The 14626-nt window shown below is 45.5% G+C and overlaps 1 protein-coding gene across 1 annotated transcript in view; it reads right to left on the bottom strand.

Moving 5' to 3' along the window:
* The window catches only part of LOC126329072 (uncharacterized), a 535869-nt gene that overhangs the window by 182711 nt on the left and 338532 nt on the right, over positions 1 to 14626 (bottom strand). Inside the window, exon 2 of the mRNA XM_049996104.1 lies at positions 6355 to 6573. Coding sequence (XP_049852061.1) covers positions 6355 to 6573 — 219 coding nt within the window. The remainder of the gene's footprint in view (positions 1 to 6354; positions 6574 to 14626) is intronic.

The raw sequence follows: 14626 nt of genomic DNA on the forward strand, positions 1-14626 counted from the left end.
GCAAGAATGATTTGTTGCCTTCAAAAAGTTTGCCCACGTCCGAAGCTTATCTGTCGTAGATGATCCCTGTGATGGTATATGTGACGCCAAATCGCGTCTTGGCGAAAGAATCCAGTAGTGGTTGTTTAATGCTGTGTATGAAAGGTGAATACTTCGTTGGCATCGTTGTATATACATGTGTATGTGTATGTGTGTGTGTGTATGTGTGTGTGTGTGTGTATATCAAGTCTGATGAAATGCGGAAAAAACGTGCATGCGCAGAAATCCGGGTCCAAAATTGCAAACTCATCAAGAAGGAAAGCTGACCAATTGTTGTGGCAGTTTGGCAACGGTGAACAGTTCAATCGTGAGGTTGAACGCTCTGATTAGAAGGAACCTCTAACGCATGAAGTGTCAACTAATAAAGTAATTTTAATCAGACTATAGGCTCGTTTCAATAACACATTAACACATAACCATCCAAATTCAACCATAACTTCTGCCTAAAAACTGGAGAGAAATTCCTCTTCGTGTAAAGCACCATTTTTTTTATTTTCGCACTGTCGAAACAGGTGTCAACCTTTCTGTCCTATCTTAAGTGAGTTTTTATTTATTATTCACACTTAAATTTATTATATATTATTTTGTGCATGTTATATTCTATCCAATAAAGACAGGCCGCCGCGCTTACGTCACGAAGGTCGGCCTGAACTCGCTCGCTCGCTCAGCTCAGCAGGCAAAATGCGTTTCTAGACCTGTTAACTCGCAGCTGGGCGTGCACGTACTAACGAGAGCTGCATCTTCTACTGGAATCTGCTATTATGAAGTCTTACTGACTAACAGTATTACATCAAAATTTAGATAATACGCTTATTGTATATATAAAAAGAAACATGTATTTCAGGCCACTGATGATGCTTCCCAAATAAATGAAGCGAAACGCGTATGGCAACAAACAAACTGCCTTCATTTAGTTGCATAGACGGCACATACCTCCACGAATTTAATTTAAGATCAATACTCGATATAAATGGTGTAGAAGCTTGTTTGTAGCACTTACTCTCATCTGCTTGGCAGTCTCCATTTCAAACAAGAAGAGGTGCCTTATGTAACTGTAATCACTTTGGCGTGATTTTAATTTTACTGTCCTCCAGTACAACCGTAACAAATTATAAGTACGCCTATGGACTTCCAATCATTGTAGGACTAATAACAGTAAGACTCTGTAATATTGGATTCCAGTAGAAGATGCAATTCTCATTTGTACCTACACATCTAGTTACGGGTTAACAGGTGTAGAAACGTAGTTTGTATGCTGAGTTGAGCGAGCGAGTGCAGGCCTGCCTTCGTGACGTACGCGCGGCGGCCTGTCTTTCTCTTAGGCCCCGACGTCCGTCACACTTTCCCGTTTCGCGCAAACGGCGTAATATTACGTCAACCGCACGCTAAGTATGAATAAACCTTATGTTAACAAGCACAAATGCGATGATTGGTAAACAGCCGTAGTACATGTACGCTGGTGCTGTTACGCTCTTGCCGTCCGGTGGGGCCGAATGGTTCTAGGCGCTTCAGTCTGGAACCGCACGACCGCTACGGTCGCAGGTTCGAAAACTGCCTCGAGCACTGATGTGTGTGATGCCCTTAGGTTAGTTAGGTTTAAGTAGTTATAAGTTCTATGGGACTGATGACCTCAGATGTTAAGTCCTATAGCGCTCAGAGCCATTTGAACCATTTATTACGCTCTTGGAGGCAAGTCCTACTTATCTATTACATATCGTTTACTATGTTACAGCAAATAAAACTTTACGATATTCTAGCGCATTAGCAACCACAACGATTTTCTTACTCATACTTTAGCTATGTAGTTTTTATTTCAAAAGTCGTTGTGCTCTGACTGTCGCGCTGTTAATACGTAGTGCGAAAATGACTGACTGCTGCTGCTGGTGCTCCTAAGTGAAACACGCACGTGGCACCCTGTTAGAAAGTGGTGAAAAACAGGTTGTTCTTAATGTTTTTTCACAAGTTTACAGGAAAAGGTATCAACTTCGAACTTTTTCGTATTTACTTATGAAATGGCTGTGTAGAAGATGGGATGGATAAATGAATCGGTAGAGTTGGAGCCTGGTGCGCCACTGTAAATCATTGAACGAGGGTGAAAAACTCGTTCCAGCCGTTCTTTTTTTCGTTCAAGTTGGAATACCTACATTTTTGAAATGTAAAATTTATCAAATACATGGGAATTAAATTATATCTAATCATAATTTTAATTAAAAATACACATATTCTTATTTATAATTACATACTGCAGGTAAAATTCCAATTTCAATTGCAGTTCAATGAACTGTCGACAAAGCCCGACCAACAGGCGTTACATACATTGACCAAAGATGATAGTGCATTGAGAATGGCGAGTTTCTAGCTGAAATCTTGATCTGCCAATAAAAATTCCAAAGGACGACTGATAGCTGAAATCTATTATTTACATTTGAAAATAATTTATTTTGCCTGATGCACCACAGCTTCCCTTATAATCTCTGGTCCTGCAGTGGAAAAGTACACCGTCAACAGCGCTTACGTTACGAGTCTGCTCTGCTGTCTGGCATCTCGGAAACTGGAGAAAGGACCACATTATGCTAAGCTAGAGGATGTGAGCATTGTCCTAGTATGACCCAGAGTATGAGACTTCTTGTTTTAATATGAGTAACGATGAAGATAGGGTGAAATAATCCTCAAGGAAAAGGACTAAAATGTGTGTTTACCGTCCAGGTTGGGAAGAAACATATTCCTGGATTCGTCCAGTGAGAGATAATCATTTCAAAGTCTTCTGTTCTACCTGCAGAGGTGCACAGGTGCGCAAAAAATGTGCCATCGTCCATATAAGAGCAATTTGCTAGTAACAGTGTAAGTAGTCTGTATGTTGGCAGCGCTATAGACTGCATTAATATCACTGACAGCGGTCTGCGTCCTCGCTAAGAGATTCTGTGGCTGGAAGGAATGGCAGTTGAGAGTTAATAGTTAGCAAGGATGGAGGTGAGCAGTGTTAGCACGAGTGGACTGTTTGGTCGTGTGTCCGTCATGGAGATTTAATAATGGTTGGACATGGGTTGTAAAATGATGATTGATGTATTTGCTAGTGTTTAGGAAATGGAATTATTGACGATTTTATAATTTTGAAACTAGATGTCACATGATTAGGGTAAAATCTGCTAAATACATTGTTTGCTCTGCAACATCTTTCCTTTGGTAATGACATGTCTACTAGTAGTTAGAGCCTATGGTAGTTAGAAAAAATTTTATTTAGCTGGCTGTTTGCTTGCTGTATTTGCTGTAGTTCGTGTCATGAAGATTTTCTGTGAGGTAAGTGAGTCATGAAAAAGTGTAGATTACTGTTAGGATTTCTTCTAATTCAGGGCAATTTTTGTGTTAATTATTTGCAGTTACATTGCGCTGCGCTTTTATACTGCGTGTCATAAATGAATAAGATAAGTTTGAGTGGTATTTGTCAGAGAAAATTCTGTACGTCAGTGTTGAAATGTAATGATAAAAATTAAGCAAAGAGACAGTACGTCCCGTTGCACTCAGCAGCATTCAGTAGGCCCAGTTGCATTCAGCAGTTTATGTAAAAACGTAGAAGTTTCAACAGTGAATTTTAATTTTAATTGTAGAGAAGTCTTTATATATGCAAAACCGAATGATCCTTTGCAAAAAGAAGCAAACTTTATAAATAAATACACGCAATAACGTAAAATATAGTATGTACTCACATTTTAATTATATTCCTACTGCTGTCTATAGAAAACACTATTTCAAATGTTTACGAAGTGCTATCCAAAATTTTCGGGCCTGGTGCTGTCATCTGTTCAAAACCTGACCTTTGGACTAATGGTCACCATCACCCTCGAAGTAGTTCCTATCCGCATGTACACGCCGGTCCCAGTGCTTCTGCCATTGGTCAAACGTTTTCTGGAAGTCCTGTTCTTTGAGGGTGTTTATCACCGGCAGAGATGCTTTTTGAATCCTCTCTACAGTGTCGAACCGACGGCCTTTCAACTCGCGTTTCAGTTTTGGGAATAGCGCGAAGTCGCAAGGTGCCAAATCTGGCGAGTACGGTGGGTGGTGTACAAACGCCATGTTGTTTTTTTTTTTTTTGCCGAAAAGGTCCTGGTGAGCAAGGACGTGTGACAGGGCGCGTTGTCGTGATGCAGCAGTCAGTTCCCTTGACGCCAAAGTTCGGGCCGTCGTCGCCGCACGTTTTCACGGAGCCCTCGCAAAACGTCACAGTAGTACGCGGAATTCACTGTTTGGTTGGGTGGGACGAATTCTTTGTGCACAATCGCCTTGGTATCAAAGAAAACGGTGACCATGTTCTTCACTTTGCTCTTCACCTTTCTCGTTCTTTTATGTCTTGGAGAGCCCTGGCTCTTCCATTGGGACGATTGTTGCTTTATCCCCCAAACACTTGTTGAATCATTGCAAGGTCTCCGTAGCACTTTTCCCGAGATACGCACAGAATTTGATACACACGCGCTGTTCTGTTCGCGGATCCATCGTAAAATCGACACACACCAAACACAGAGTATTGCGGAAAGCACTGTGGACACGCAACACGTCATCCCAGCTGAATGACTCTTCGCACACTGACTCATCAGATATGCAGCTCTCGCCACGTAGCGGTGCAAAGATCTATTACTCCTACTTTCCAGATGGCAGCACCAGTCCCGAAAATTTTGGATTCCACCTTGTATTTTGTTGAGTTTCTCCTCGATAACTTATCTTCTCTGTAGAAAGCGTGTAAGCCTATTCTTATGGCGAACATAGTATATTATACGGTGTTCAGTTTTTTGTAGTATGAAATTGAGTGAGCTTTATTTTCTGTACTAATGCTTCTTGAGAATACTACCTTTATAATACGCAAAAGACCTAATTGTACCACCTGATTCAAATAAAACGGCAGCTTCTCCCTTACCGCCTGCGCCCGTCCAGACCGCCTCACCCCCACCCTCACCTACCTTGGCCTCACCATTGACCGTCACCTCACCTGGATCCCTCATCTCCGCTCCATCCAATCCAAAGCCCACAACCGCCTCTGACTCCTCAAACTCCTCTCTGGCTGGACTTGGGGGTTGCACCCCTCTGCCATCCTCCACACCTACAAATCCTTAATCCATCCCATCCTCTGTTATGCCAGTCCAACCTGGATACCTGCCCTCCCCCCCCCCCCCCTCCGAAATTCTATAAGTCCCTCCAGATCCTTGAGCATCATGCACTCCGCCTTGTCTTCCGTATACGCCTCCTGTCCCCCACGCGGATCCTCTATGACCTCACTCCTTTCCCCCATCTGCTCCTATTCCTCGAACATATCCGCATCCTCTAAACCTCCCGCCGCCTTGATCCACCTCACCCCCTGGTTGCTCCTCTTCTCTTGCATTCCCACCCCCTGCCACGTCTTCACTGTTGTGTCCCGCCTACATCTCTACACCCTTCATCTCCTTTCCCAAGGTGACTTCCATCAACTCCCCCTCCCAGATGATGCCCTCTCTCCCTCCATTTATCCCTCCTAACAACTCTGATCTTCATCCCCCCCCCCCCCTGCTTTCCTCCATCCTTTTCCTGGGCTCCCTCTGCCCCCCTTCCATCCTCTTTTTCCCCACCTACCCTCTCTCTGCTCCCCTTCTCTACCCCGAGTCCTTTTGCATTTCCCTCCTCTGTCTTTTCCCATTGCCTCTCGTGTCTGCCCTGCCCCTCCCCCTTATGAGTCCTCCCCCTCCTTGTTTTCCCCCTCACCTGTCCAGGTCCACCCCCATCCCATGCACCTCCCCACCCCCTCAATCTGCCCTCGGCTATGGTGTGTCCTCTTTGTGCCGACATTTTAGTGCAGTGTTGGTGAGTGTTCAGTGTTGTGTGTCTTTTCCGAAGTGTTGCGAACGGCCATCATACTGTCGCTGGATGTGTTTTTTATATCTCTTGCGAATAGAAACCAGACTGTCGGCATGTTTTTTAATTGTCTGTCTACTATGTTACCTGTCTGCATCCTGTGTATTTTATTCGCTTTGCCAACTCTTTGCTTTATGTTTTAACTTTCCACAAATTTCCGGCGTTTTACAATTTAAGTCTAAGCTTTATCGCCTGCTTTTATTGTTTCTTAACTTCTCATTACGTTTTAAAACGTCTGTGGGCTGCAGAGAGCGTAATAAGCTGCTGCTAGCCCGCCCCCTTCGGGGGAAATCGAAATACAATATAGGAAAAAAAAATTGGCAGCGGTGGACTACGAATTGAGCCCAGTGGAACAACTACTGTAATTCCTTTTCACCCAGAAGGTGTGGCGTCCCCCTGCGAATTGAAACGAGCACTGAGGATTGTGTGTGGGATGCCCACCTGTGGATGAGAAATCGGGCGCTCCGACGAGCGAGATGTGGCCGGTGAGCGCGTCCAGACGCATCCAGGGCGGCAGTGGGGAGGCGGCGCGGAAGCGCACGGCCGTGCCTGCGGGAAGCGCTCGCACCTGCAGCAGCGCCAGGGGCAGCGCAGGCGGCGCCAGGGCCCGCGGCAGCGACGCCGTCACCTCCGCCGGCGTCACGTACACCTGCGGCGCTCCTGCAAACCACACGCTCGGCGTCAACCAACTCCACAACACGCGCGTAGTACAGTGCGCCCATACAAAAACCTGAACCAGTCGTCGGAAACATTTGCAGTTTTGGGACCTCATAATACACTGTTGGGAGATTACATACACTACTGGCCATTAAAATTGCTACACCACGAACATGACGTGCTACAGACGCGAAATTTAACCGACAGGAAGAAGATCCTGTGATATGGAAATGATTAGCTTTTCAGAGCATTCACTGAAGGTTGGCGCCGGTGGCGACGTCTACAACGTGCTGACACGAGGAAAGTTTCCAACCGATTTCTCATACACAAACAGCAGTTGACCGGCGTTGCCTGGTGAAACGTTGTTGTGATGCCTCGTGTAAGGAGGAGAAATGCGTACCATCACGTTTCCGACTTTGATAAAGGTCGCATTGTAGCCTGTCGCGATTGCGGTTTATCGTATCGCGACATTTTGGTCAAGATCCAATGACTGTTAGCAGAATATGGAATCGGTGGGTTCAGGAGGGTAATACGGAACGCCGTGCTGGATCCCAACGGCCTCGTATCACTAGCAGTCGAGATGACAGGCATCTTACCCGCATGGCTGTAACGGATCCTGCAGCCACGTATCGATCCCTGAGTCAACAGATGGGGACGTTTGCAAGACAACAACCATCTGCACGAACAGTTCGACGACGTGTGCAGCAGCATGGACTATCAGCTCGGAGACCGTGACTGCGGTTACCCTTGACGCTGCATCACAGACAGGAGCCCCTGAGATGGTGTACTCAACGCCGAACCTGGGTGCAAGAATGGCAAAACGTTATGTTTTCGGATGAGTCCAGGATCTGTTTACACCATCATGATGGTCGCATCCGTGTTTGGCGACATCGCGGTGAGCGCACATTGGAAGCGTGTATTCGTCATCGCCATACTGGCGTATCACCTGTCGTGATGGTATGGGGTGCCATTGGTTACACGCCTTAGTCACCTCTTGTTCGCATTGACGGCACTTTGAACAGTGGACGTTACATTTAAGATGTTATACGACCCGTGTCTCTACCCTTCATTCGATCTCTGCGAAACCGTACATTTCAGCAGGATAATGCACGAGCGCATGTTGCAGATCCTGTACGGGCCTTTCTGGATACAGAAAATGTTCGACTGCTGCTCTGGACAGCACATTCTCCAGATCTCTCACCGACTGAAATGGTGGTCATTGGCGTCTGAGCTAATGCCTCTCCACAATACGGCAGTCACTACTCTTGATGAACTGTGATATCATGTTGAAGCTACATGGGCAGCTGTACCTGTACACGCCATCCAAGCTCTGTTTGACTCAACGCCCAGGCGTATCAAGGCCGTTATTACGGCCAGAGGTGGTTGTTCTGGATACTGATTTCTCAGGATCCAAGCACTCAAATTGCGTGAAAATGTAGTCACATGTCAGTTATAGTATATTTGTCCAATGAATATCCGTTTATCATCTGCATTTCTTCTTGGTGTAGCAGTTTTAATGGCCAGTAGTTTACATACGAAATCCTCACAGAAAATGTTGTAAAAGCCCTATTTCAGCATTGATACACAACTATATTCCTTTCACCATATCCCGTGAAATGTATTCTCAACAATTTTGCTTGTTTCGTGTGTAATGGTTTGTGTTCTACAGTTGTCCGTGGTCTATTCTCGTACGCTCGACGCATAAGACACCCTTACAAGAAATAGTCCGGAGGATTAGGTCAGTTCGTTGAGAGGGGGGGGGGGGGCTAAAATGTTTTTGAAAGTTTGAGGTCACCAAAGAAACTGGTTAAAAGTTGCATGAAAGCATTAGTCGTGAGACACATTGCTCCACCCTGTTGGAAATAACCTTCCGTAAATTCGACGGCATCCAACTGCTTCACAAATGTACTGAAGGTGTCCTATAAACTTCTTCGTTTACAGTCATGTCAAAGAAAATGGGACCAATATCCTGGAAGCTGCCCACACTTCAACGTTTCCATTATAGAGTGCTATTTCGTGATTGATATGGGGACTTACACCTGCTCAGTATCTGTTGTTTTGTGTATTGATGTAACCTGATAGGTGGAACTATTCCTCATCCGTAAACCAAGTTACAGAGAGAATATCTGGATACTGAATAAGAAACACCTGAAGCCATCGATGGTAGCGCATTCTTTTCTCATTGGTGTTTCTTGCAAGGCTTGCGTCATGTGTACGCTGTATGGTTGCAGCGCGATTTCTTCTCTGCTCTCTGACGTGTGCCATATGAAATGCCTGTCTCGTGGCTCAATCGACGCAACGAATTGCTTGGAGAGTTCTCGAAGCGTCTTCGAATATTTTGAATAATCTCTGCATTGAGCGATTGTGTATGTCTACCACAATCACTGTTTCATACACCAGTTGTCTCCAGCTTCCTTACAATCAATGAAATTGTTGCCTTTGTTGGAACGTCGTGCATCTAAATTCTCTCCGGCATGCCCACTGTGTTTTAACTAATGAGAGTAGCTTCCAATAAAAATTCGTTCTCGAAGTGTGTACTGCATGTTTCCGACAGCTAAGGACTACGAACGTATCATTAATTTGCTCGTTATTGTCACCCGGTCCGAACTACAGACTCCGGACTCCACAAAAGGCGACCGACGTGGCCACGAATGAATTAACACGTGCCGAATTATAGCGGACAAAGGTCCTCATGCGCAGAGACAACTTGCCAACAACTTCAGATTCTCCCAGAGCTATTGAGATCATTAAAACAACTTCCCCGTTTCTATGAACTTTCGGAGGGAAATTGCGACCCACTCAAGTAGTTTGAATTTAATGGCTCACCCTGTAGTTACAATTGCACAAGCTGTGCATTTGGACACCTACACCAGCCATACATTTCCACGCGGCGTACAGACGCCACACTCACCAGTGGAGAGAAACACCCACGCAGACCGAAAACCGGCGGTATGTCTCCGGTAAAATGCCTGACAGCAGATGCTTAAGAAAAGGAAATAAGGAAGGAAAGTTGACGTCCCCAGAAAAAGATCATAAGACACAGAACACGATCTCGGAATAAGGAAAGAAATCGGTCGTGTGAAAATGGTTCAAATGGCTCTGAGCACTATGGGACTTAACATTTTAGGTCATCAGTCCCCTAGAACTTAGAACTACCTAAACCTAACTATCCTAAGGACATCACACACATCCATGCCCGAGGCAGGATTCGAACCTGCGACCGTAGCTGTCGCGCGGTCGGTCGTGTCCTTATCAAAAAAGGTCCGTGCACGTGCATAAACTTTAGGCGATCTACGGAAACCGAATACGATTTGAGAAATCTCGATGACTGGGGGGGGGGGGGGGGGGGGAGAGAGACCTGAACTGATGGATATGATGTGTATACAGTTTCTTATTATTGCGCAACTTCGCTCGACGCAGCGACACAAAAACTGGACCAAACCCCAGGACGCTTCAATAAATCCAGAAAATTTTTACGAGATAGAAGCGGAAAATCATAGGTAATTATAATTTTAAAAAATGCTCAGATAAGTTTACGCAATTAACTTTGGGCACCAATAGTCAGTCAGTTTCCTCGGTAAATCAGAATTAAATTCCTTTAGTGTGTACTTATATTGCGTGAAACTAAGTTTCATGATTATGCATCACAGTGGCCGATTCAGATGAAACGTACGACGCGAACCTGGCAATGCAAGTTTTCCGAGCCTATCACTAATGTCTCTGTTATGGTGCGCTACTGATTAATAACGAATTTTTATTATGAATCACTTCTCCATTCCATATGTGACTGAATGATCAATACGAGGGATATTAGGAAATTAAGGAACGATAGGTTCAAAATGGTTCACATTGCTCTGAGCACTATGCAACTTAACTTCTGAGGTCATCAGCCGCCTAGAACTTAGAACTAATTAAACCTAACTAATCTAAGGACATCACACACACCTATGCCCGAGGTAGGATTCGAACCTGCGACCGTAGCGGAAGGAACGATAGGTCGCGAAACGGAAACCACAGTGAAAAACAAAACTGTTTTATTTGCAACAGTTAGCTACAACTTCAAGCTACTTATCTCCATAGTCGCTGATCCGACTTAGACATCTGTCGTAGCGTTGTACCAACTTTCCAATACCCTCGTTGTAGAGGGCAGCCGCCAGTGATTTCCGCCAATTCTCTACGCTGGCCTACAGCTCGTTGTCTGTGCCAAAACGTTGTTTTCATAGCCAGCGGTTCATGTGAGCAGAGGTGAAACTCAGAGGGAGAAAATTACGGGCTGTATTGTGGGTAATCAAACATTAGGAAATGAAAGCGAGGCAGGAACATTTTCATTGCCTCTGCTTAATGTGGCTGAGAAATGTCTTGAAGAAGAAAGCCCACGACAGTTATGTAATGTTGGCTGCATAGCTTCAGGCGAAATTTATCACGAGCCCCTCGTACTTGGAGGGAGACACTACTGTTCTAGGTATCTTTATGTGCTCCCTGTCTGCTCAGAACTAAAAAGAACGATGTAACGCGATCGACGGGTATACTAGAGACACTGCCCAACACACCTGTGCAAAACTACATCGGATTTTCACTGTGGTTTCCATTTCGCGACCGATCGTTCCTTACTTTCCGAATAACCCGCGTATTTCATACGAAAATGTGACTATAAGGCGTCAGCATTTCGCAGTGGGAAACAGGCTCACTGCGGCTCTTAGCTACCGGGACGAATCGGTTTATTTACGATCGACTTAAGAAAGTGGAGAAGAACAAAATAAATACATTTTGAAAAAATTGTGACTAGAAAAGTCACAGCACATTTTTTAAAAATGGACGAAGATAAGTACCTGGTAGCGAAGAAGCATTTTATTTTATAAAAGCAAACTATGTCCCCGGAGCAAACTGAGATTAAGAGAGTTTATGTACCACCGTTGAGAAATTTTAGTACTGGATAACTGAATTTAAGCTGGGTCGCATTAGAACACTGCAAATACTCCGGCGGAAAAAAATGCAACACCCTGCAAGACTACGTTCAGTGGCGCCAGTGTATAATATGTGCGTACTCACTGATTGTAGTGTTAGTGATTCATTTGTGACGGTCATCGGCGATATCAGGTGGCCCGCCTGTGCACCCTCTGTTTTGACTCTGTCGGCAGTAATTGTGCTGGGTTTAGAAGTGCACAGCGTTTGCAACATTTATTCTAGGGTATAACCGGGCCCCACCGACGAATACGTGCTCCTGTTGAAGAGCTGCTGCCATTCGAACACGGTTACACTGTGGGCTGCACGGACGTATGGACAGATTACACGTAGTGTATCGGTGGTGTGCCGCTGTTTTCAACAGTGGTTTGTCGAATGTTTCTACACTTGCAGACGACGTTCTGGACGTCGACAACTTCGGTACATTGTAGGAGCAGCGATGTTGCATCTGGTGTGTCGTCGGGGACCATGAGAACCGCTTGCTCTTAGCGCGAATATGATCACGTGTGCCTCTGACCAGACCGTCTCTGGCACCACGACACCGCCGAGCATGTCTGTTCTGGTGTCGTGGAAGAGTTGACTGGAGAGTGGAGTGGCTCTCTGTTGGCTTCAGTGATGAGAATAAGTTTTGTCTGTATGCGACTGATGGACGTACACGTGTATTGGGGTAGATCTTGTGTGCCGCCTATGCCAGAGTACTTTCTCCCACGATACACACATCCCAGGCTCCATCGTATGTGTTTGTATAAGCGGAGACGGGGGATGGTGGTGGTGGTGGGGGGGATAGGAGGGGGGGGGGGACATCAGCTATAACTCGCGGTCACATTTGATGTTACTGCAGGATAAAGTAAATAGTGCCCGCTTCATCGCAATGGCTTTTATCCCCGTGCCACAGCCATTTCTTCCAAGGACGGGAATGTTCTTTTTCAACAGAACAGTGCACGTTCACATACGGTTGGGGCGACGAAACGTGTACTTCCTGCTCCGGCCAGCAAGATCACAAAATCTCTCTATTATTGATCACATGTGGCACATAATGTACGGCAACTTACTTGTTCTCCCGGTCTTTGTAAGAACCACTGCCGAATGGCAACAAGGCGCAAGGCGCTTTGGACACTCTATCGCAGGATGTCGTTCGGCACCTTTAGTATCGTTTTCATGTGAGAATATAAACATACGTTGCCGCCAGAGGGGCGGGAGCACTTTGTATTGAAGTCACTGTTTGGGCATACTTTACTGTGAAATATGTTTTTCATTTGGTCTGAATTCCTTATGATATACTCCCACAGGGACTAACTACCTGCTACCTCACTTGTCAATAAAATGACCTTGCTTTTGATGGCGTAACATTTTCTTTCCGGCAGTGTACATCGCGCCCAGGTAGCTACAACGAAGTTTATTCTGAGGATGGCTCGAATGGCTCTGAGCACTATGGGACTTAACATCTATGGTCATCAGTCCCCTAGAACTTAGAACTACTTAAACCTAACTAACCTAAAGACATCACACATCACTCAGTCATCACGAGGCAGAGAAAATCACTGACCCCGCCGGAAATCGAACCAGGGAACCCAGGTGCGGGAAGCGAGAGCGCTACCGTACGACCACGAGCTGCGGAGTTTCTCTGAGGAAATATCGATGTTATTAATACTACTGTGATCTTAAATCCCGCGGTTTAAGATTAATGAGAATTTTGAGATGGCAGGCATCGCGTACGCTAGAGGTGCAAAATATACCATGTGATATTCTACAAATGAAATTTGCCGTACTCGCTGGTTGCGCATGTAGAATCCAGACCAAAGCTTGGCGATAGTCTATCTTATTTATGTGATTGTAGACAAGCAAATATACCCCAGCAGGAAAACTAATAAGACCAGTGGATTGACGAAGGAGAGTGTACCGAAAAAGCGAAGGCGTTTTGTGCGAGAAAAGGCCGCTGTTATTTAGAATTTATAGTTTATTTTCCTGTCTAAGTTGCACGTGTGCATTCGTGATATGACTAGTTCCAATTAGAGTTGATCAGTATCAGATTTATATACACTACTGGCCATTAAAATTGCTACACTAAGAAGAAATGCAGATGATACACTGGTATTCTTTGGACAAATATAGTATACTAGAACTGACATGTGATTACATTTTCACGCAATTTGGGTGCATAGATTCTGAGAAATTAGTACCCAGAACAACCACCTCTGGCCGTAATAACGGCCTTGATACGTCTGGGCATTGAGTCAAACAGAGCTTGGATGGCGTGTACAGGTACAGCTACCCATGCAGCTTCAACACGATACCACAGACCATCAAGAGTAGTGACTGGCGTATCGTGACGAGCAACTTGCTCAGCCACCATTGACAAGACGTTTTGAATTAGTGAAAGATCTGGAGAATGTGCTGTCCAGAGCAGCAGTCGAACATTTTCTGTATCCAGAAAGGCCCGTACAGGATGTGCGGTCGTGCTTTATCCTTTTGAAGTGTAAGATTTCGCAGGGATCGAATGAAGAGTAGAGACACGGGTCGTATAACATCTTAAATGTAACGTCCACTGTTCAAAGTGCCGTCAATGCGAACAAGAGGTGACTAAGGCGTGTAACCAATGGCACCCCATACCATCACGACAGGTGATACGCCAGTATGGCGATGACGAATACACGCTTCCAATGTGCGCTCACCGCGATGTCGCCAAACACGGATGCGACCATCATGATGGTGTAAACAGATCCTGGACTCATCCGAAAACATAACGTTTTGCCATTCTTGCACCCAGGTTCGGCGTTGAGTACACCATCTCAGGGGCTCCTGTCTGTGATGCAGCGTCAAGGGTAACCGCAGTCACGGTCTCCGAGCTGATCGTCCATGCTGCTGCACACGTCGTCGAACTGTTCGTGCAGATGGTTGTTGTCTTGCAAACGTCCCCATCTGTTGACTCAGGGATCGATACGTGGCTGCACGATCCGTTACAGCCATGGGGATAGGATGCCTGTCATCTCGACTGCTAGTGATACGAGGCCATTGGGAACCAGCACGGCGTTCCGTATTACCCTCCTGAACCCACCGAATCCATATTCTGCCAACAGTCATTGGATCTCGACCA

The sequence above is a fragment of the Schistocerca gregaria genome, chromosome 2 (assembly GCF_023897955.1).
Source record: "Schistocerca gregaria isolate iqSchGreg1 chromosome 2, iqSchGreg1.2, whole genome shotgun sequence".
In the NCBI taxonomy this organism is placed as follows: Eukaryota; Metazoa; Arthropoda; class Insecta; order Orthoptera; family Acrididae; genus Schistocerca; species Schistocerca gregaria.